Consider the following 21564-nt stretch of genomic DNA (forward strand, 5'->3'; position numbering starts at 1 on the left):
TCCAACCAGCTCTAGTTCTGGTTTAGGTTTAATCTCAATCTCTTTTTAGATAGGATATTCATAAGGCAGTTGAACCAATTGGTGCTGCTATTGCTACAGAACATGAAATCAGAAATGAAAACTATTTTCGCCTGTATTTGGAGGCTCATGATAGAGATGATCACATTGCATACCTACAGATGTAACATCCTCTTTATTCATATAAACAGATGGTGACAGAGTTGTTGTAAATTTTGCTTATACTTTAAAGGGTTTTGTTTGTTTGTTTTTTCTTGCAGGATATATCATCTTTCCTCTGATTTTTAAAATAAGATGGGAAACATGCCCAATGTGCTCACATCACATTTATGAGTGATGCATCACTAGCTCTATGCTTCAATTTTTTTCTCCCCCTCTCTGTTTTTCAAGCTTTTTAAAAGCATATGAAAAATATCTGTTTAATTAATACATATAGCATTGTAGCACACTTAGCGGTGTATTGGGCATCTGTCCAGAGATTTTAGCACAAGAAATAAAGTTATTCATGAGCCTAAAAAGCTAGACCATGGTTCACAGCTCACTATATGCCATTTCAAAAGCTTCTCTCTTAGCCATTGGCAATAACTTCGGAAAACAGGTGGCAATTTGTAGCACATCAGAGCCAACTTCCTATCAAAGCTGAAAAACCCACTGCAAGTCCTTTTCTGGTTTTATTTTGATTAACAATAAATCCAGTGTTGGGCAAACAACACAGGATTGAACATTAGCTCACATATCATTGTTTGTCCAATATCTGGATGAGTTGGGACATGATTTTCTTAATTGCATGGTTGCTAAATTATCACCAGATCTAGTCATTTTTCAGATGGCTAAAACAATCTTTCATGTTCTGATGGATTTAGGGAGTGCCAGCTGGATGGAACCTAGCTCATTACATTTTGGGAGCCTGAAGAAGTAGAAAGCCATTTCTGAGTAGAGATGACATGCAAAAGTTACAGGAACAGCTGCTGTCCTAACATCTAGGTTTATTGAAGGGGTCAAGTGTGAAATAAACTACAGTTAGTCCACAGCAAATTCCTATTTATCAGTTTCCAAAAAAAAGATAAAAGGATTAATACAAGGTTTTACAAATGCTGTTGAGACTTTTGCTATACAAGCTGATTCACATATGGCACAGCATTCATAAAGAAAATTTCCATCCTGGATCCTTTTGGTACATCTTTGGTATTGTACTTAATTCAATTTTATAACAGGCTCTTATTTCATCCTCATCACACTAATATCTGAGTGTCTTCAAATAGTGCATTAAGCAACATGACATCTGTCACATGTGGTTCGTTTGATCTCACATCCTCTCCTCAGGGAGGAATTGTGAGTGAAGTGGATTTGCAGTTATTTTTTTTAAATGTACATGCTTTTATGGAAGAGAAGGCAACATCAAAGATATGCATTGTAAACCTTGCACCTGCAGCAGAATTTGGTGAGATGTGTGATGATGAGGTTTGTGATGGCCCTTGGTTTCTGTGGGAGTTTGTACCCCTTCATACCAGTTGTACTTAAAGAAACTTAATTGGGATGCCTGGAAAAAAATGAGAGATGGTTATAACTCAAAAAGCTTGTGTCTTAATTTGACTTTTCCTTAAAGTGTTCTTCTGTGTTGGAAAGTTATCATAGAAATGGTATTGTGGGGAATTCCCTGTTTATTGTTTCTCAATAATTCTAGGTCAAATATGATCAGTTCACAATGTTTTATTTTTTAACCAAAAGGCCTGCAAATTCTGCCTAGAGTCTGAGTCTCAGAATGGGTTCTTTTTAGCTCATCTATTGCCAGCAATAAATATTGTACAATCAGAACTTAATTAACAATTCTACTGACTATATCCAAGACAGAAGAGAATCCACCTTGCCCTCCATAGCAGGGCTTCTTCTCCGCCTCCCCAGTGGGTCCCGTGCTTCCTTCTAACGGTGGGTCAGGATAGCCTCTCATCTCTTTGAATTCCCCTCCACACCCATTTATAGTGGGTGGGGAAATTCTGTCTCCAAGCAGCCTTTCCATTTCTGGGCCTGCTAAGCCCTCACTGCTTCACTGGGGCTTTTGAACACCTCAGTGGACATCCAGTGAGAGGAAAGGGGGAGGGGGCAGTCCTGCTCTCTATTCCAGGCCCCAACCTAGGGACCCTACAAGTAGCAGCCTCACACTGCCAGTTTCCAGGAAAGCTGCTAGCTTCCCTGGGTTACTTCCCCACAGCCCTTGGCTTATTGTCCCCACTTTGCTTGGGCAGGGTTCCTCTCAACCTTCCTGTAAGGGGAGGGAGAGCCGCCAGTCTCTGGTAACCTTTTCGGGCATGGCAGCACCACACCAAATGCATGGTTCAGTCTCTCCCCTCTGGCAGATCTTTTCTTCAGGTCCCTGGACCTGGAAGGGTCCTTAGCTCTTGTTTAGGGTAGAGTTTCTCCCCAATCTCTATACCTTCAGGGTTTTCCCTGGTCTTTGTCAGCTTCCCCACCACTCAGCTCTCCAACAGCTCACTTTCACAACACTGATCAGCCACCCTGACTGGCTGGGGGAAAGGCTTTTTACCCATTCTGGCAGGTTCTTAATTGGCTCCAGGTGTCCTAATTAACCTGGAGTAACCCCTGCTCAGTTACTCGGGGAAGAGGGACCTGCTTATCCTGGGGCATTACCATCCTTCCTACACTCTCCTGTAGCCATCTGGTCTGACCCTGTCACACCTCACATTAGCTGCATTAGTTCTGCAGGGCTAAAAAGAGTAAAACAATACAATTTTTTTTTAGTAAGGAAAAACAGCTATGGCTTCTAATATAGCCAGTGACAGGTCTATTGAGTGAAAAGGTGCATTTTTACATAGTCTGTTTTCAGAAAGGAAGTTTGTATCTAGCGCTTTGGCTCTATAGGAAAAATATAAAGAGATGTCGGCAAAAATACTTGTCTTTTCCCCACACAGCAAACACAGATTGCTCAGGGGAGAAAAGGGAGAACTAACCAGAAATAAGAATGATGTTTCTTTTGCTACTTCAATCAGCTTTTCCACCAAACTATAGTTTAAAACTTATATGTACAAAAAATCTAGCAGCCACACGGGTGGGAGTATTCTATATGTTGCAATGAAAATGACCCATTGTCATTATGAGAAAAATCATTGCATACTGGTTTCTGAAATGAAAAGCATGGTCTGTCTTGATCAAAATTGCTGTCATGTATTTGATTTTTCCCTCCCTCTTTCCAACATGTACACAGCCAACATTACAAGACAGCTGGGAATATTGTTACTAAACAATAACAAATCTTGTTTGTTAGAATATAGAATGATTGATGTTCCTAAAGGTGTAAGCATGACAACTTGTCATCCAAATGAAGCTACTTCTACAGGTGCTGACAGTTTCTGACCCTGATCATGACTGGTGTGTATACTGTCCCTTCCAGTTAAGAACAGAATGGTGAAAATGAGTCTTTTCTGGAGATTGGGAAATAAATGACTGGACAGTTAGGCAAGGCTTCAGTTATATTTTAGCACCACTCATACACATGAGCACACACATGCACGGAAAACACATACAATCTAAAATATTAGAGCACCTATACATGCACACAGAAAGAAGCCCACAAACACAAATGCAGATCTGTCTCTGCCCCAGTAGTAGGGGGAATCACCATTCCCCCTTGTCTTTTCACTGTATGCAGCCTTTAGAAATTGGAGCTCTACTTTTTGGGAAAGGCTGGGATGTTACAAAGACAGGCATACTTCTGACAATCAGTGATACTTCTACTGCATTAACTTTGATGCAGAGCTCTCGTGTATGGTGGAAGCCCAACTGGTAAGAAAATAAGTTTTATAATTTCAGCCACTCTCTTATTTTAATAAACAGTCAGTAATTAGAGTTTCCAGGGGCAGCAATGGATGGAAGCAGTTACTAGATCCAGAGTGAGGTTCAATAACCTGCACAGTTGCTGTGGAAGCACAGGGTCTTTATACAGATGGCTCTTGGCTTCTAGTGTGTTCCCAAAATAAACCCTGGCTCCCAACAGAGGCACTTGGAGGAAACTTCACAAGGAGAACCTTTCCAAGATTTCATCCCTATAACGGAGATCTTATCTTACTTCATGCAAATGGGGCCTCTGGCTCATTTTTGCCCTTACTGTAAATGGTTTAGTCCTTCCACTAAACCAAAACATCTCGCCTTCTGTCATAATGAACGTTCAAAACAAAACCCAAAGTCCAGTCAGAGTCCAGAGCACTTCATGACCCCAACTCTCTCCCAATGATCTGTATGTTTTCAGACCTTCAATCCAGGAGAAAGGAGGGGCACTTCTTCCCACCTGCTGCTGGAAGACCCAGCCTCAGGCCTTGAGAAAAGGAAGTGAGTGCCTGGTTCCATTATCTAAGCCTCTCTCTACCTCCTTGTCCAGGGTTTGTCCTCCACTTGCTCAGGGGGTTCCACTCTCTCATCTGATCAACCAACAGTTAAAAAAAACCCACCATAAGCAAAAACAAAAACCTCCCTTTTTCATGAGTCCATTTTCTCTCCAGCTGCTTCTCTACATGGCTCCTTCTCAAAGGCAATTTAGATCCACAACCGGTTACCCCATAAGCTCACTCTGTTCTTGGGTAAGAGAGGGCATATAAGCCACTTCTCTTCTCAGCATTCGTTGTCAGCCTGTAACTCAGAAGGTCCCTGTGGACTGCAAGTGCTATAATCTCTCAGTTCTGGTTGTCAATTAATTGGTTCTTGGTTATTGGCAAATTACTTATCTGTTAATTATTAACACTAAAGTATTTTCTTACCTTTATACGTGGCCTCTGAAAGTGAGAACTTAGAATGGCCAGTTTTGCTTCCACTGCTGCTAACCCTTGTGTACTTCTCCTGTGGATAGTTGTTATATTAATTAGTTTAGAAGGAACACATGGGCCCAAGAGTCAAAAGTGTTAATATGACCCTGTAACTGTCCAACATTCAGGATTTAGTATTCAGAGACTTCAGCCTGCTTAGTACCATGTCACACATACTATTAAAAATCTTTTAACTCTGTATTAAAGATACAGAAAAGAAGGAAAACAGTTAACACATTTGAAATGTGATCCCCCGCTCTTTTACCCTTTAGCTGTAGAGAGTCTTTAGAAGGAAAAAAATCACGTTGTTTGACAATATCTAATCGTCACTGTCCTTTTTAGGGAAAAGAGAGGAAATTAGTTGAGATGGGCTGGAGGTGTTGTTATTGCTGTCATTGTTGAAGTCCAGTTCCTTTTTTTTAAAAGACAAGACACCACACAAAAAGGGAGGGGAAAGCTTCCATCTCAGGCATTGATTGTCATCTCACAACTTCATTGCTGAAAAACACAGGCACAGCACACAGTTTTATCAGTTACTGTAGACCTGGCAAATTTGCACCAGTATTGGGCTGTTTAGGGCATTACTTTTAGCTGCCTTTCTGTTTAACATGCTTACAGCAGTGTTGCAAAATACAGTCTTGGACAGCTACACCAGACTCTTATTAGCTAGAAGGCAAAAGGAAAGGGATGGAAAAGAAAAGAAATAAGGTGGGGAAGGAATAGAACACATTGAGGGCGGGGGGTGTCTGTGTATGTGGAAATAACAGAATCTCACATCCCAGGTGACGGTTGGAATTCAGCTGGAACCAGTGGAGGTGGCAATGTCATCAGGGTCCCTCTCTCTGGTCCAGTCTGGTTTCTCTCAGCATCAGGGTGAAGTAGTTCAGGGTCCCAGGAGACAGTGGGGGTGGCCAGCCATGATGGTGAAGCTTGTTTCTTTCTCTTCTTTCAGTCAGCCCATGTCACATTAACCCTTCCTGATTTTAACGCACAAAGTCTCTTTTGGAGGACCAAAGAGAGTGATGGCCTAATTTTCATCAGACCAGTTTTGGTCTATTGATTTCTGGTATCACTCTATTCTTGTTCAGCTGGCATGATATTAACATAGTCCTTGAGTTATGTCAGTAGACCTTTTTGTTTGTACTAACTCAATCTGTCAGTCGATTGCATTTTTCCCAACAACATTTATTGTTATGGGTTATTGTGACACTTTATAAAGTTTGTCACAGTTGAACTCACAATGAAGGCCCAATTATCCCAAAAACTGTCTCCATAGTTTGTTCTATCACCATCTAACAGCCCTGAACACTAAGCTGTTTAATAAACCTTTGTAAATCGTATGCTTTTATTCATAAATGACAACCTGTATGCTAGATTTTAACTTTCTAGAAACTAATTTCTAGCAAATGGCAGAACTACAGTTCCTTTTTAACCCGTTACTATATAGTCAGTTAAATATGGTAGTGAGTGTTAAATGGACCTTAGTAATCTTTGTAACAGAATAACTCACTTAACTTCTTAAAGAAATATGAGTATTCATGTTAGGAAATTGTTAACCTGGATGCAGGGTGGCAGAGCATTTCTAATATAGCATGAACAAGATAGTTTGTTCCCAATGGCCTAATCAAAATCAGGGCCCAATTGTACAAGGTGCTGTATACACACATACGGAGAGAAGGAAGTTGTCGCAAAGAGCTTGCAACCTAAGACAACAATCATCACATGAAAGGTGATGGGGGAAAGATATATATCATTTATAAACCTGGGCATTTAAAAATATAGTTCTAAGAATGCAATCCAACCATTTTAACCAAAAAAAAAAAAATCACATGGATTTGACCTGTCATTGTGATCTGCGAGAGATATAGGCTAAAATCTTTCAAAGCTGTCACATTAATTATAATGCCCTATTAGTGAGAATTTGGCATTAAAATCTCCTAAATGGCTTTGAAAATCTCAGCTGTACAGGATCACTCCACTGATCAAAGAAGTCTTGCAGGATATCCTGAACCTTTGGAAAAATGAGATTTCAGATGAAGTTCATGTTCTAGGAGGTCCCAGTGCATCTGTTCAGCCCAGGGCACATTACTGAATTTCAATTAACCAGAGCTGAATTAACCAGAGCTATGCCTACTCCGGTTGTACTTATTAAAAATATAGCAGAATTTCTGTTTTATGAGATTCGTGGTATTTTTTAGGTGATGAACTAACACAGTAAAAGGTAGACCATCAGTATACCATCAGCCAGTTCCTTCCCTATCCCCCACATACTGTGCCTGAGTTTATTCAAATATTATTTGCACAAAATTTATCTTTCCTGTTTAAATAGATGTGTGAAGGAGGATTCCTGGAATAAAATGTCAAAGTATTTGAGTACTTGTGTTGTAAAAAGAATTCCTGTATTCAGAATTTTACAGTGATGTAAGTTATCCCCTCAGTAAAAATATACCTGAGCCAATTAGCATACTAATCCCTACTACAATTTCCAATAATGAAAAGGAAACTTGGTCTTGTGCTTAAGGCCCTGGACTGAGATCTGTGCTCAATTTCTGATTCTATTCTATATCAGGTCTTATACCGCCTTCATCATTGTAGTATCCGGTCACATTCTAGTTGCAGATTAAGCAATATGGCTAACATCTGTCACAGGTGGTTTCTTTTTTCATCCTTTCCTCAGGGGGAGAAGTGCATTCAGTGAAGTGTTTTGTTTAGGTAGGATTTTAATGTACATGTTGCTGTGTGTTTATGTTAGAGAAGGCAAGGCCAAAGAAGTGTGCCTTGACGTTGGAGTGGAAGATGGGGAGGTTTGTGATGACCCTTTGTTCCTGTGGAAGTTTTCCCCATAGCCTCAGACCAAGCCCCGAGAAAGCTCCATCTCCTGCATAGGTGAGCTTTACTCTTATGGTAGAAACTTCCATTGTGCCAGATAAGCAGAGTTGTCGACCATGGTCTTCTTTTAGCTATCCTGGATCCAGGTCATTGAGCACCAATAAGGACTGAGACCTTTGTTCTATGATAGAATTCCTGTGTGAGCTCAGACAAGTCACTTAATCTCATGCCTCATTTCACTATCTATAACGTGAATAATATTTCCTTTCTCTGACCCTCTTGGAAATCTAATTAGATTGTAAATTCTTTGGGGCAGGGATTGTCTCATACTATGTGTTTATATAGCACCTAGCCCAATGGGGCCACAGTTTTGGCTTGGGTCTTTCAAAGCTACTGTAATACAAATGATAAATGTCCCCAGTTTGATTCTTGGCTAATTACCCACACTTCCCATTGACTTACCGTATATACTCATTCATAAGCCGAATATTTTTGGTAAAAAAGTGACGCATTGAAGAGTGGGGTTTGGCTTATAAATGGGCCTACACCAAAATTTGATGATTTTAAACTCTATGGAATCATTGAATTGAATATCTAATACATTGTTGTTTTGTTGACCTGGAGCGTCTGCAGGCATGATGCCCCTCAGCTCCCTGTGGCCGCAGTTCGCCATTCCCAGCCAATGCACTTCCTGCAGCTCCCATTGGCTGGGAACGGTGAACCACGGCCACAGGGAGCTGAGGGGCTCCATGCCTGCAGATGCTCCAGGTAAACAAAACGTCCCGACCTGCCAGTGGCTTATCCTGATGGCCAGGAGCCAAAGTTTGCCAACCCCTGAAATATAGGGTCGTCTTATGGAAGGGTCATACAGTTTTTGCTATTTTTACCTAACCATCTTGAGGGGTCAGCTTATAAACGAACGGGCTAATGAACAAGTATATACAGTAATTGGAGTCACACAAGTTTGTCTGAGGGAAGAATCAGGCTCAAATATATTTTCTGAGACTTTAAAAAAGAAAGGAAGAACCCAGCAACTTTTCATTCGTCACAGGGAGTTAAAGCAGAAAATTACATTTTTATGATCTCAACTCATGTTCTTATGCAAGTCAAAGGGAAATTCTGCATATGGTGGATACTTGCCTTTGTTTTGGGGGGGGGGTTTCCCCTCTGAATTTGGTTTTCTTTAAAATCCTAGTCGAAAGCCAACAGTAATGTTCATTTCAGTATTCAAATTCAGGAAGACAATATGCCAAACTACAGAATGGAAAAGGTTTGATAGGTAAGCATACTCCCCTTCAGCTAATTACATCTCTCTGAGCCATTTCTAATTTAGAAATTTTCATTACAATATTTTTTCAGACAAATGTCTGTATTTCGTTATAAAGAGAACCTCTCTTTTGGCAACCCCATTAATGGCCTCATGCTGCGCAAAACATTACTGTTCTATATATTTATCCATCTGCAAAACTGAGATGCCAAATCTTACAACACTTCTTGTTTCATCACTCCAATTCCACAAAAAGTCCTCTGCCTTTAAGTCCTGAAGATACATCCGTTCTCTCTCCCCAACCCACCCCAGATTTATCTTTCTCACAACACATCTTGCTGCCCAATAAGAAATGGATAGGAACCCTTTTGTAGCCTGGTTCATTCAAACAGACAGAGAAAGCCAAGAATGCTGCCTCTTTATGCATTCATTTTCTATTAATCCAGGGAACAAGGATCTACAAGTAAGACTCAAACAACATTCTCTCATATTAGAGAGAGAAGGTGATGTATATGATTGGACCAACTTCTGTTGGTGAAAGAGACAAGCTTCCACAGAGATCTTCTTCAACTTCTCACTCTCTCGGCACAAGAAGTTAGTCTTATAAAAGATACTACCTCACCCACCATGCCTCTCTCATACCATGGGACCAATACAGCTACAATAACACTGCAAATCCTCCAACAACAGTATAGATCATTAAGGCCCTACATTTTAACTGATACTAGCACCAGCATCTTTATGCTAGTAACTGCATTCATACTAGGAGGTTGTATCACTAACCATATTGTTTTCTAAATACATATAGTTATAGTGTGTGTAGATAACCCACAGAGAAATCATGCTGATCTACCCACCACATTTAGTGACACATATGAGAATCAACCAACTCAACCGAAAAGCATACTATATATATATATATATATATGTCATTAGCATCGACTTTGGGAATCTGAATATAAAACCTACCCAGAACCAGGATGTCTCTGATAGTTATCATTTCATAAAAGTACATGTATTCTTTCAGAATGTGAAATAATTTTTCCTCCTTAAATGAACAAGAGTGAACTCAGCACAGAACAAACATTCCTTATCTACCTATCTTGTTAATACAAACTGGTTTTATTTGTATCACTATTTAGGATAGGTACCAAAATCAAACAAAACTAGAGACGGCGATCTAACAGATACCAGAGGGCAGTGGGTGACAATTAGGAAAAAAAAAAAAATGGGCTTTTTGGATAGAACATGTTCCAAGCTGCAGTGTCACAGTCATCATTTGTGACAGGGGTATTATAAGAAATGACTATAAAGTAATGAGCAAAAAAACCTCTGACTCCTACTTATAATAGCATTCACCAATCAAGCCAACTATTTTTTAAAACTAATTGGCAGCGTATGTCCCTGCTTCCTGTCCAGTAACATATACATATGCTGCAAGAAAGACACTTTAATTAAACAGAAAATTATGTTGTATAAAGAGCTGTCTAGAGAATGGCAAATGTAGAAAATAGGGGGGAAATCACTTAAAACAATGGTCATTTCCACAACCAGCAATCAGCTTCTACCACTGTCTGAATTCTAACATTTCGCATTCAGTGAAACAATATTTCTCATCCAGATGGCTAAATTCATTTCTCCATTACTCCTATTTTAAAAATGAAAACCTTTCCGATCTGAAACCAGCTAAAGAATATATGTTTTTACCAACATTTACAATGAGAATAAACACATTCCAAATCAAAATAATCTTAAGAGATTGTAGGATATTCTCCAGTTTCAAACAGTGGTGTTCAGGCATCTGAATTTGCTACATAGAACCTAAGTCACTGATTTAAGTATTATAGCTATGAAGAAACAGAATCCTGCCCTCAGGACTTAGGAGGCAAATGAAGTGGAAGTTATTTTCAGGTGGTTTTGTAAATTCTAATTTGTACATTGGCCCTAGTTAGGACCTTGAATTGTATCCAGTGTTGGAGAGCTAACCCAGTTCTCTGAATGATGGTGCGAGAAGTTGTCATGTACCCGTTCTACCTAGGAGATTGGCTGCAGTATTCCTTATTAGCTGCAGTTGATGTATGGTGTATCTCTGTGTATGGTATCTCTTTAGTTGTCAGCTCTAGGAACATTGAGCATCCTTAACAAGTTCCACTGGTTTGAAACGTTTTACCAATTCCAGAGATATTTTGTGTCGTTATGATTCCATTAGAAAATATTGTATTTTTCAACTCGGTGGAACTATTTAAGTGGGATCATAGTAGATGTTTATACATTGTTCACCACTGTGGCATCCTAGTGCCTCAGAGTCCACATCAAAGTAATATGTGTGGAGCACTGAGGCCAGATATTTGATTGTGAGGGGCAAGCACAATTTTATCATCAGTTGAAACTAGAAGACAACATTTCTAGCTTCCACCGCTATTCAGGTATAGGGGAGAGTTGAATGCAACTCCGAACCTGGGCACCTCCCTGGCAGTCAATGGATTAATGCCCTAAGCAAAGCACACATCTGTTTTACTCAAGTTTGATCTTGCCATTATTCAAGTAGGTGCTTCTTTCTTATTTGAGGCAGTCTTTGAAGCCTTGACTTTGTTCCCAAACTATCTACCAATCCTAATTCTTGACAAGCATTCATTTGTACACAGTGCTGCAAATCAATTAGACCCTGGATTCAGCAAAACACTTAATCACACTTTCAAGTCTCCTTGAAGTTAGTGGGGTTTAGGAACATACTTAACTGTTTGGCTGAATCGAGGTCCTCTGTGACTTGGCATTAGAAGCATAACTAGGGAGTCTTGCATTGAAATCCGTTTGATTACTGAAGGCCAAATGGGACTTGAATTACTGGACCCAGCACCAATTACCTAGAATTTCCGGCTCAAATCCTAGTAGACTCCATGCAGTCCTTCATCCTGTGCTATGTATTTCATTCTATGTGGGCCTTTTGAGACCTTAAAATTCAGAGTCCTCTATTCTACATGGATGTTAAAGAGCTCATGACATTTTTTTGAAAGTGTGAGCATTAACTGCAATATGTATTGGGAAAAAAAGTGTTCCTTCCCACACTGTTATTCAAAATGCTGGTTGGTTGCCAGCATGCATGCCAGAGGAGGCTGCAATTCAGTCATGTGATATGTAAATCATTTATACTTTGGGATCCTTCAAAGTGAGGTGTATATTTATATGTAAATATAAAACATGTTTCAGTTGTCCAATGTGACTTGATAATACATCAAGTTACATGTTGGCAAGAGGAAGATAACATTATGTATAGATGTTCCCTCAAAGGATTTTCCCATTCATCTTACTAAGAAGTGATAAATTAAATAAAAGCATTTTCAAAGCATATGCTGATAGAGAAATACATTTGTTAGCAGTAAGAGGATTATGCTTCCAGTGCTGATTGTACAGTGCAATTATGCTGATTGTGATATGCCCTGGTTGTAGGTGGTTGGTTTGTACGATAATATTTCTGTGTTGCTCTTAAAAATTGAAATTGCTACAATAATGGACATACAAACAGCTTAGCTACTTCTGTGTGCAGAAGTCACTAACTGTAACCATCTTCAGTGTATTCTAAAAAATAGATATTGGTATTTTATTTTGATAATTTCTTGGGAAAGTATAATGAGTCTCTGTCAAATATTTCCAATGAAAGCAATTTGAAAGTAGATTTTCCAGTTAAAGAAGCTGCTGAATTTATATATGGGGTCACTTTGAAACAAGCCTGATAGTTCCCTTTTGACAGCTATATGGACGGAACACAATTTATTAAGGTTGATTTATCAAAAGCTATGATTCTTACCATTTCCTTGTAAATAACCTAATAAGTCCTGTATATTTTTTGTCCTCTAGATGAAATGAATGATCATCAAAACACCCTCTCTTACATCCTGATCAATCCTTCTCCAGATACAAGACTAGAGCTGAATGATGTTGTGTAAGTTGATGGCATAAATCATATAATCCACAAAGTGTCTCATTTTCACTTTCATGCCGGAATTCATTTCTTTTATCTTTTGCACTTTATTGCTTTTATTATTTTCCTCTCAGGAGGATTCATTTCCATGCACATCCAAAAAAATTATACAAGAACTCATCCATTAACTTATACCAGATTATTTTTAAGTTTTTTTTCTTCTTTAAATAACCCTGCTCCTTCCTTCTAAATTGGAGTGTCAGATAAAATTAAATTAAGAAAAATCACAGCTCTCAGATACCTTTATACTATATTACATTCTCACTCTTGTTTCTTGCTCATGATTCATTAGTCACGGAGCATCAATAAAAAGCATTGTAAAGTCAAGCTTTCAAAGCCATACCAGTAAATGATTTCAAAGATCATTTTCTTTAGTGATTTGAGGGCCTGATCCAAAGCCCACTGAACTGAATGGGCTTATGCCATAGACCCTAAAAGGAAGAAGTGACTAGTAAATACATTAAGATACCAGTTACATGATCCTAAGACTTTTAGTCATTGCTTAAAATACTTTTCTTTTTACTTGGTTATCAAGAATTTCAGCATTCCAGCACCTGCCCATTTTGACACTTTTGCAGAATAATAAAAAAGCCACAGTATTGGATGGTAGCTTTAAAATATCACATGATCTAAATTGAAATAATGTTGGTTTTTGTTCAGGGAGTCCACTCCAGTCTTCACCTTCTCACACAATTGCCTAGTTAAAAGAGAGATATGAGAGAGTTTATTGTGCCAGAAACTGACAAGAACCAAACAAATTTCATATAATCATTTAGAGAAGTCCAACAGTTTTGACATTCAAATAGGTTCAGGCTATTTAGTTGTTGCCTGCCTCTGTACTTCTTCATTTTGGCCAGAACCAAAAGCAGAAACTTTGTAATGCTAAGAGAAATGCATAAGCTTTTCCAGCCTGGATGGAACACTTGAGAATTCAACCCTGTGATGTTGGAGTTTGATGCAGCTGGAGGCCAAGCACTTCAGCCCCACTATGTGCTTCACTTTAATGGGACATGTTTAAAGTGAAGCATGTGCTTTGTTGGATCAGGGCCAGCGTGCTTTTCGATCTCCATTGAGGACTGTTGCATCTGTATGTGGCCAAGAGTCACTACACACGTAACTATACATGTCTGAAGAGATATTCAGGAAAAATGTAATAACTAATGCACACACTTAGTATTTGCTAGCATCTCAACAAAACTACAATTTTGACTAACAGGCTTTTTATTTTGGCCATACCATTGATTATTTTAAATATAATATCTTTATCACTTACTTGCTAAACATATACAACATGGCACACCATTTGAGATACAGAAAAAGATGCCATGCCTGAAGCTGAATCCCTAAAGCTCCGATAGTCCCAGCACTGCTACCTACCTGGAAATGAAGCCATCCGGCCTCAAAAAAATTAGGACAAAACATGACGGCACATCTACTCAAACACAGGCTACTGCTAATAGGGAAAATCAGGCTCTGAGACAAGGACTAGCGTTACCAGCTAACTCCTCTGGCAATGTCCATTTGTAGGATGAAACTTGCCTCTGTAAGAGACAGCTTCCCTGGAAACTGATTCTACCAGACTGTAGAAACAAACACCACAAATCTTACAGCTTCCACTCAGAGTAATGTGCACTTTTTTGAGCTTGTCTTTGCTAACATATAGCATAGTGTAGATAGAATATAATAAAAATAAAAGTCTCCAAGCAGTATCTCCATAGGAAGAGGCAAAACAGCATATGCTACATACTTAATGTACTTTTGGATACTCAGATACAGCCCTCACTACCCTAATAGAGTAATTTGAATGATATAAACTGTAGTCTTAATGGAACTCAATGGGAACTGATGGGTGCTCTTCACTTTTGAAGAATCGGGTACCTAAATATTTAGGAGCCTAATTTTAGCCAAAAAATATTCAAAACTTAATTGTCTATGGTGTTGGGCACTTCAGACTACAAGTACATCATGGACAAAGGTATACTAAAATCATTGTTTTTGTTGTTAAAGTGGCTGCAGAAGTCACAAATGCAAGTCTAAGAGTTAATTTCCTTTTAGAAAAACTTAAAAAACAAACAAACAAGTTTTTGTTTAATACATTCATTTTGTGAAGAGTTAATAACATGAACAAAAACCTTTATAATTGCATCAGTGGGTACATTACAGGCGGACAAATGTAACATTTTTGCCTTCATACATTTATTGAATATGTAAATTATTCTTCTTGTATTAAAACTGGAGTCTTGTTTAATCTGAAACACCCATTACAACTGTAATCATGTCAGTCATATAAAGTTTGGGTCCAAATCTCTATTCACTTGAAGGGACTTAGCATGTTGTGTCTAATCTGAATTAGAAACATGAGAGATTAATGTAATGTATTTTCTTGTCCATATGACTATAGACTCATGAAAGGTACTGATTGACAGGCCTGAAGACTAATCACCTGTGTTTATTTACCAAACAAACAGATATAGTGTAATCTGTGATAACATACATTTTCTGCATTGCCTCACTGTGTCTCATCCCTGTGGAGAAGGCAGTTCAGCCTACAATTAAGTCCCAGTCAATCTGCCAGTGAAGTCAATCGGAATCTGTCTATGGATTTAGCTGAGATCAATACCTTAATCCTTGGTTCCTGCTGAGGTTGCTAATAATTTAGCATGGTGTTTAATTGTGGTGTTTCTTTTGTCCACTATGAGACCACAAAACTCCCTTTACATACAATAGGCCACTGAAAAGCCAACAAATAGACGAAAACTACTTTTTGGATACTACTGAACTTGGTTGTGAACTGGTGATCCGGTTTCTTATCCTATTAATTTCACCTTTTGAACCTTCCAGTTGCTCACCATGGATTTGAATCCTTTGATCTCTTCCAAATCTAGTATTAATATGCCTTAATGGAATGATAAATCTAAAATTGTGCATCCCTTTTCAAGTGTATTCACTGGATGAAGTTTAATTCCTGATTAAAATCCCTCCGTGCTTTGAACTCAAATTTAAGTCATAAAGTCACTTCCTGGTATGTTTAATTAATTAAATGGGAATTTTACTGTCTGACCCAAATATATAGGGATGTAATCAGGTCTTAATGATACTCAATAAGTAACATTGTAGGAAGGTTACATTATTTTCAGTGATAGTAACATTTTGCTCCATTACTTTATGAAAACATACAAGTTTCCAAACTACAGTACAGAATGCAGAAGAAACATATAATTACAGGTATGTGATCTCAGTTCTATGAAGTAATGAGATACAAGAAGTTTCCAGTTTAGTAAAGCTTTCAAGTACAAGAGATCTGTTTAAGCTGAACTACTAACTTTGCAATAACATGCTAGGGAAGCATGCAAATGCATTTTATCCTAATTTACATCAAGCTTTTATAACAACTTTTTTCTTTTTACAGTTACTTGATCCGACCCGATCCATTGGCATACGTTCCAAATACCGCATCCAGCCGAAAAAATAGCTTCTGCAATACCGTTGGACAAGACGCCAGAGAGGAAACACAACTTTGATATATTATTCTGCTGGATGATAAGAGACCATTTTTATATTGTTTCCAGTAACTGCTTTGAAATCTAATCAAAATGGAATGTTTATATTTTGTTCAGATCTAATTGGACCAGAGAGAACGCTATCTGATAAGTGGGCAAGAATTCAAGTTGGGAAAATATGTACTCTAAACTAAAGTGATTGCCATGTCTGTAGCCTATTCTAGTAATTTTGGAAATGGAACTGTGTCACACATTAATGGAGTGATTATGAAAAGCTATATTACATTTTAACAATCTAATCAGAACAAATTCCATCAGCATGAATTTAATTGCTGCTTCTAAATGTTATGTTTATCAAAGAGATAGTGAATCGCTAACTAAGCCTCTGACCCATAACTTGAAAGAATATCAATGTGCAAAACATATAAAATGCCTACACAGACACTGGTATGCATACAGTGGCATATTTTAGTAGGAGTAAATATTCCTATTAGGATAGCTTTCAAATGCTCCCATCAAGATCATGTACTAGAATCACAGTCCATGAAATCATTTTCAGGTTTGTCGCTTTGTCCACTTATATTGGAACAGACCAATTTTATAGGCCCAATATGGCCCTCTAGAATGTATTTGATTATTAGTTCTGCTGAGTTTAGACAGAGATCAGTTTGCATAGGGCATACTAAGTGAACCATACAAGGTCTATTCTAAGGGATTTCCAAGGGATAAATCCTGGCAGGTACACATGGATGTTTTGGTTTTACAGAACCTCTCTCTCTCTCTCTCTCTCTCTCTCACACACACACACACACACACACACACACACACACTCTGTTCAAAATGGAGGAAGTTTTAAAAGAGTAATGGGTGTCAGAACCCACCCCTAGAGACAAGAATAGTGTTATTCCCTCATGATTGTGAAGAAAATCTTCTAGATGCAATACCAACTGGTAAGATGCTGCCTGCCTGACTATCCAGACATATCTGAATGATAGCTGAGGTGCAAATGGCCATGTTCATCTTAATGGGTTGTTAACTTGAAATCTCAAGAATTAAATGAAGGGCATATCACTTTCAAATCTGGCTAATGCACATCTCAGACCCTAAATGCCTCCTACATCTATGCAGATGGAAACAGCCCCAAATATTCACTCTAGTATCCAATTGCCAATTCCTCCAGTTTCCCCTCAAAAACTTCTGATCCAGTTGTGAATTTTCAATATAAAATTATGCAGCTTGAAAATTAAAGAGCATTTGAGACAATGCAATATAAATAATGGAACATCTGATTAAATGAGATGGGACACTGGACTAAATACATAGTTTCGTTTCATAGCTAATACAAGAAAATCCCTCAAAATTGTATTAATTAACTGTAGCTGCTTCATAATCTCCCGTCTGCAGAGAATGCAGGGTACTTGCTCCAAAAGTTGTGTTACCATGGAATACACAGGGTCTTGCATCTGGTCTTCCAATGTTGCATGCTTGCTCCTCCACCTCTCAAATAAAGGGAAGATTGTGCATGAACAATAACAGTCTAGGTATTTGCGAAAGAAGTTCCACCTGTAATAATCCATATAAAACTGTTAAAAGAGAATTCTACAGGCTAGCCATATAATTGAGTGGCAATGCTGAATGTTCTTTGAACTCCTTGATAACCCTACATGTACAGAAGTTATTAAATAGTCTGCAAGAATATTTAACTACTTGTTTACATTATATTTTCTATATTTGGAACAGCAGCTATATGGTTGTGTGTGTCCTGAAAAATAAAAATGCCAAAATTGCTCAATGAGCCATTCATGGATGTGAATGTAATTTACTGTATATAATCCTGTCAAATTTAGTGTCACATTCATCTGATCAGTGACAGGCAGCCAGTTACTATCCCGGTCATTTTTCCAGCTCCCCCTTTCCATCCAAATCTCTTCTTTTTTTACGATATATGAATTGACTTCTTGGTTAAATAAACTCATTATATTATGTCAGCTCCTATTATTTCACAACATATTTTGAGGAACATTCTCTTTTGTGACAGTACTAGCTAAATTCAGCAACGTATGTACAACTTAAAACTGAAATCTTTATTTTCTTAAGTGTAAGAATATAATGTAAGTTCCTTTTTTTCTGCAGTTCAACTTATCCAAATCACTGTTGGCTTTACAACTAGTTTTAATAGCCCTGATTAGAGTACAAAACTAGTCAGTTTTTGATTTGTTTTGTTTCTTGCATACATACTCCCCTAGGATGATTTCTATCAGAAAAAAATCATTATAATTGAAGGGAGTAGGGGAGCTGCATCAAACTTAAAATTTCTTCTGTGCACACTGCAAATGGAACACTTTTTACACTGCTGTTTATAATCTTGGAATTGGTGCAAGTCACATGGTTTTCAAAATATTTGTTTGCTAGTTTATGTACTTTTTCACTTGCGGTGTATGATAAAAGCATTGTCTGACTCAAGAGAGGAAGTATTTCAGAACAAATCTCATCTGTAAGGTGAATAATTGTTACAACAGCAACAGAAGAAAGAGGAGAAGGATGTCTAAAATCACTTTTATTTTGCTGTGCCATGTAGGAAGAATCCTATGCTTAGTACCAATAGATGGAATGTAACCTATTTTATAAATTCAAAATCATAAGATGGTTACAATTTGAGAGACAACATCTAATGTAGTTTTAAATCCACAAACAAAAGTGAACATTTCACTTTGACATGGAATAAAGGTCACACCATGCAATAGCTACTCAGAAGGTAAATACCAAGGAACATTTGAATACAGAGTGTGTAATAAATCTCTTATCACATAAGGGACACAATTTTCCTTTTTCCATTTGCTAGAGAAATGTATTAAAGAAAGGTATAATGAATCAGACAGGTATAAGGCATTTACTGGAAAAAAAGAAAAACTGCCTTTCCCGAGTACTGAAAATCTTCTCTGAGATATGCTAACACAAATAATAATTAAAAACCAATGTAACTTTCACAAGGCTTATTATAAGGCAGAAGCAAGATATGTGAAGCAAAGAAAATGCAACTAGAAGATACCGAAGAATAAAATATAAACAAAGTAGATCAAATGAAACAGGCCCTTCTTTACTGTTAAACAATAGAATACCAATTGAAATTTATTAAATACAGTATTTTGGATATTTTTCTACATTTTCAAGTATATTACAAATATTTGCACTGTAAAATGATGAACAAAAGAAATACCATTTTTCAATTCCCCTCATACAAGTACTATAGTGCAATCTCTTTATTGTGAAAGTGCAACTTAGAAATGTAGATTTTTTTTTGTTACATAACTGCACTCAAAAAACAAAACAGTGCAAAACTTTAGAGACTACAAGTCCACTCAGTTCTACTTCTTGTTCAGCCAATCACTAAGACAAACAAATTTGTTTAAATTTATAGGAGATAATGCTGCCCACTTCTTATTTACAATGTCACCAGAAAGTGAGAACAGGTGTTTGCATGGGACTGTTGTAGCCAGAATTGCAAAGTATTTACGTGCCAGATATGCTAAACATTTGTATGCCCCTTCATGCTCTGGCCACCATTCTAGAGGACATGCTTCCATGTTGATGACACTTGTTAAAAAAATAATGCATTAATAAAATTTGTGACTGAACTCCTTGGGGGAGAACTGTATGTCTCTGGCTCTGTTTTACCCACATTCTGCTATATATTTCATGTTATAGTAGACTCAGCACATGTTAAGTATCAGAGGGGTAGCCGTGTTAGTCTGAATCTGTAAAAAGCAACAGAGGGTCCTGTGGCACCTTTAAGACTAACAGAAGTATTGGGAGCATAAGCATATGCTGTTAGTCTGTTAGTCTTAAAGGTGCCACAGGACCCTCTGTTGCTTGCTCAGCACATGTTGTTTGTTTTAAGAACACTTTCACTGAAGATTTGACAAAATGCAAAGAAGGTACCAATGTGAGATTTCTAAAGATAGCTACAGCACTCGACCCAAGGGTTAAGAATCTGAAGTGCCTTCCAAAATCTGAGAGGGACGAGCTCTGGATCATGCTTTCAGAAGTGTTAAAAGAGCAACACTCCGATGTGGAAACCACAGAACCCGAATCACAAAAAAAGAAAATCAACCTTCTGCTTGTGGCATCTGACTCAGATGATGAAACATGCGTTGGTCCACTCTGTTCTGGATCATTATCGAGCAGACCCCATCATCAGCATGAATGCACATCCTCTGCAATGGTGGTTGACGCATGAATGGACATACGACTCTTTAGCACATCTGGCATGCAAATATCTTTCAATGCCGCTACAACAGTGCCATGTGAATGCCTGTTCTCACTTTCATGTGACATTGTGAACAAGAAGCAGGCAATGTTATCTCCTGCAAATGTAAACAAACTTGTTTGTCTGAGCGCTTGGCTCAACAAGAATTAGGACTGAGTGGACTTGTTGGCTCAACATTTTACATTGTTTTATTTTTGGATGCAGGTTTTTTTTACAAGTTGTACATTTGTAAGTTCAACTTTCATGAGGAAGAGATTGCATTACAGTAATTGTATTAGGTGAACTGAAAAATACTATTTATTTTGTTTTTTTACATTGCAAATATTTTTAATTAGAAATAAATATAAAGTGAGCACTGTATACTTCATATTCTGTGTTGTAATTGAAATCAATATATTTTAAAGTGTAGAAAACATCCAAAAATATTTAAATAAATGATATTCTATTATTTTTTAACAGTGCGATAAATCGCGCTATTAATCATGATAATTTTTTTTTTAATCGCTTGACAGACCTAGTTTAAATTGCCATCTCTTGCCCTCATTTTCTTTGATCTTGGGCAAACTTCCATGCATCTGCTTCCCCTTCTCTTTGTCTATCCTATCTATTTATATTTTAAACTCTGTGGAGTAAGGGCTTTCTCTAACTATGCAACTGTACAATGCCCAGCATCATAGAGTCCTGATCTTGGCTGGAACCTCTAGGCACTACCATAATACAAGTAATATAAAATAAATAAATAAAAATAAATGCTCTTTTGAACCCTCTTAGGCTCTAGTCATCTCAATAGTTCCTCTTGAGTAAATCCCTACAGTTGTGAAGATCTGATGGCAAAGTCATGACTTTTGATCTGAAAACAAGAAAAACTGTTTCACTGATTGATATCAGTAGAA

The 21564-nt window shown here is 37.8% G+C and overlaps 1 protein-coding gene across 6 annotated transcripts in view; it reads left to right on the forward strand.

Annotated features, from left to right (window-relative positions):
- The window catches only part of KCNT2 (potassium sodium-activated channel subfamily T member 2), a 298580-nt gene extending 280381 nt beyond the window's left edge, over positions 1–18199 (forward strand). For all 6 annotated transcript variants that reach the window (XM_042840686.2, XM_042840688.2, XM_008164277.4 and 3 more), the window contains 2 exons: positions 12781–12865; positions 16314–18199. In XM_042840686.2, the coding sequence (XP_042696620.1) occupies positions 12781–12865; positions 16314–16425 (197 nt within the window). In that variant the 3' untranslated portion in view covers positions 16426–18199. The remainder of the gene's footprint in view (positions 1–12780; positions 12866–16313) is intronic.
- Positions 18200–21564: the final 3365 nt, after the last annotated feature.

This window comes from Chrysemys picta, chromosome 8 (assembly GCF_011386835.1).
Source record: "Chrysemys picta bellii isolate R12L10 chromosome 8, ASM1138683v2, whole genome shotgun sequence".
Classification (NCBI taxonomy): Eukaryota; Metazoa; Chordata; order Testudines; family Emydidae; genus Chrysemys; species Chrysemys picta.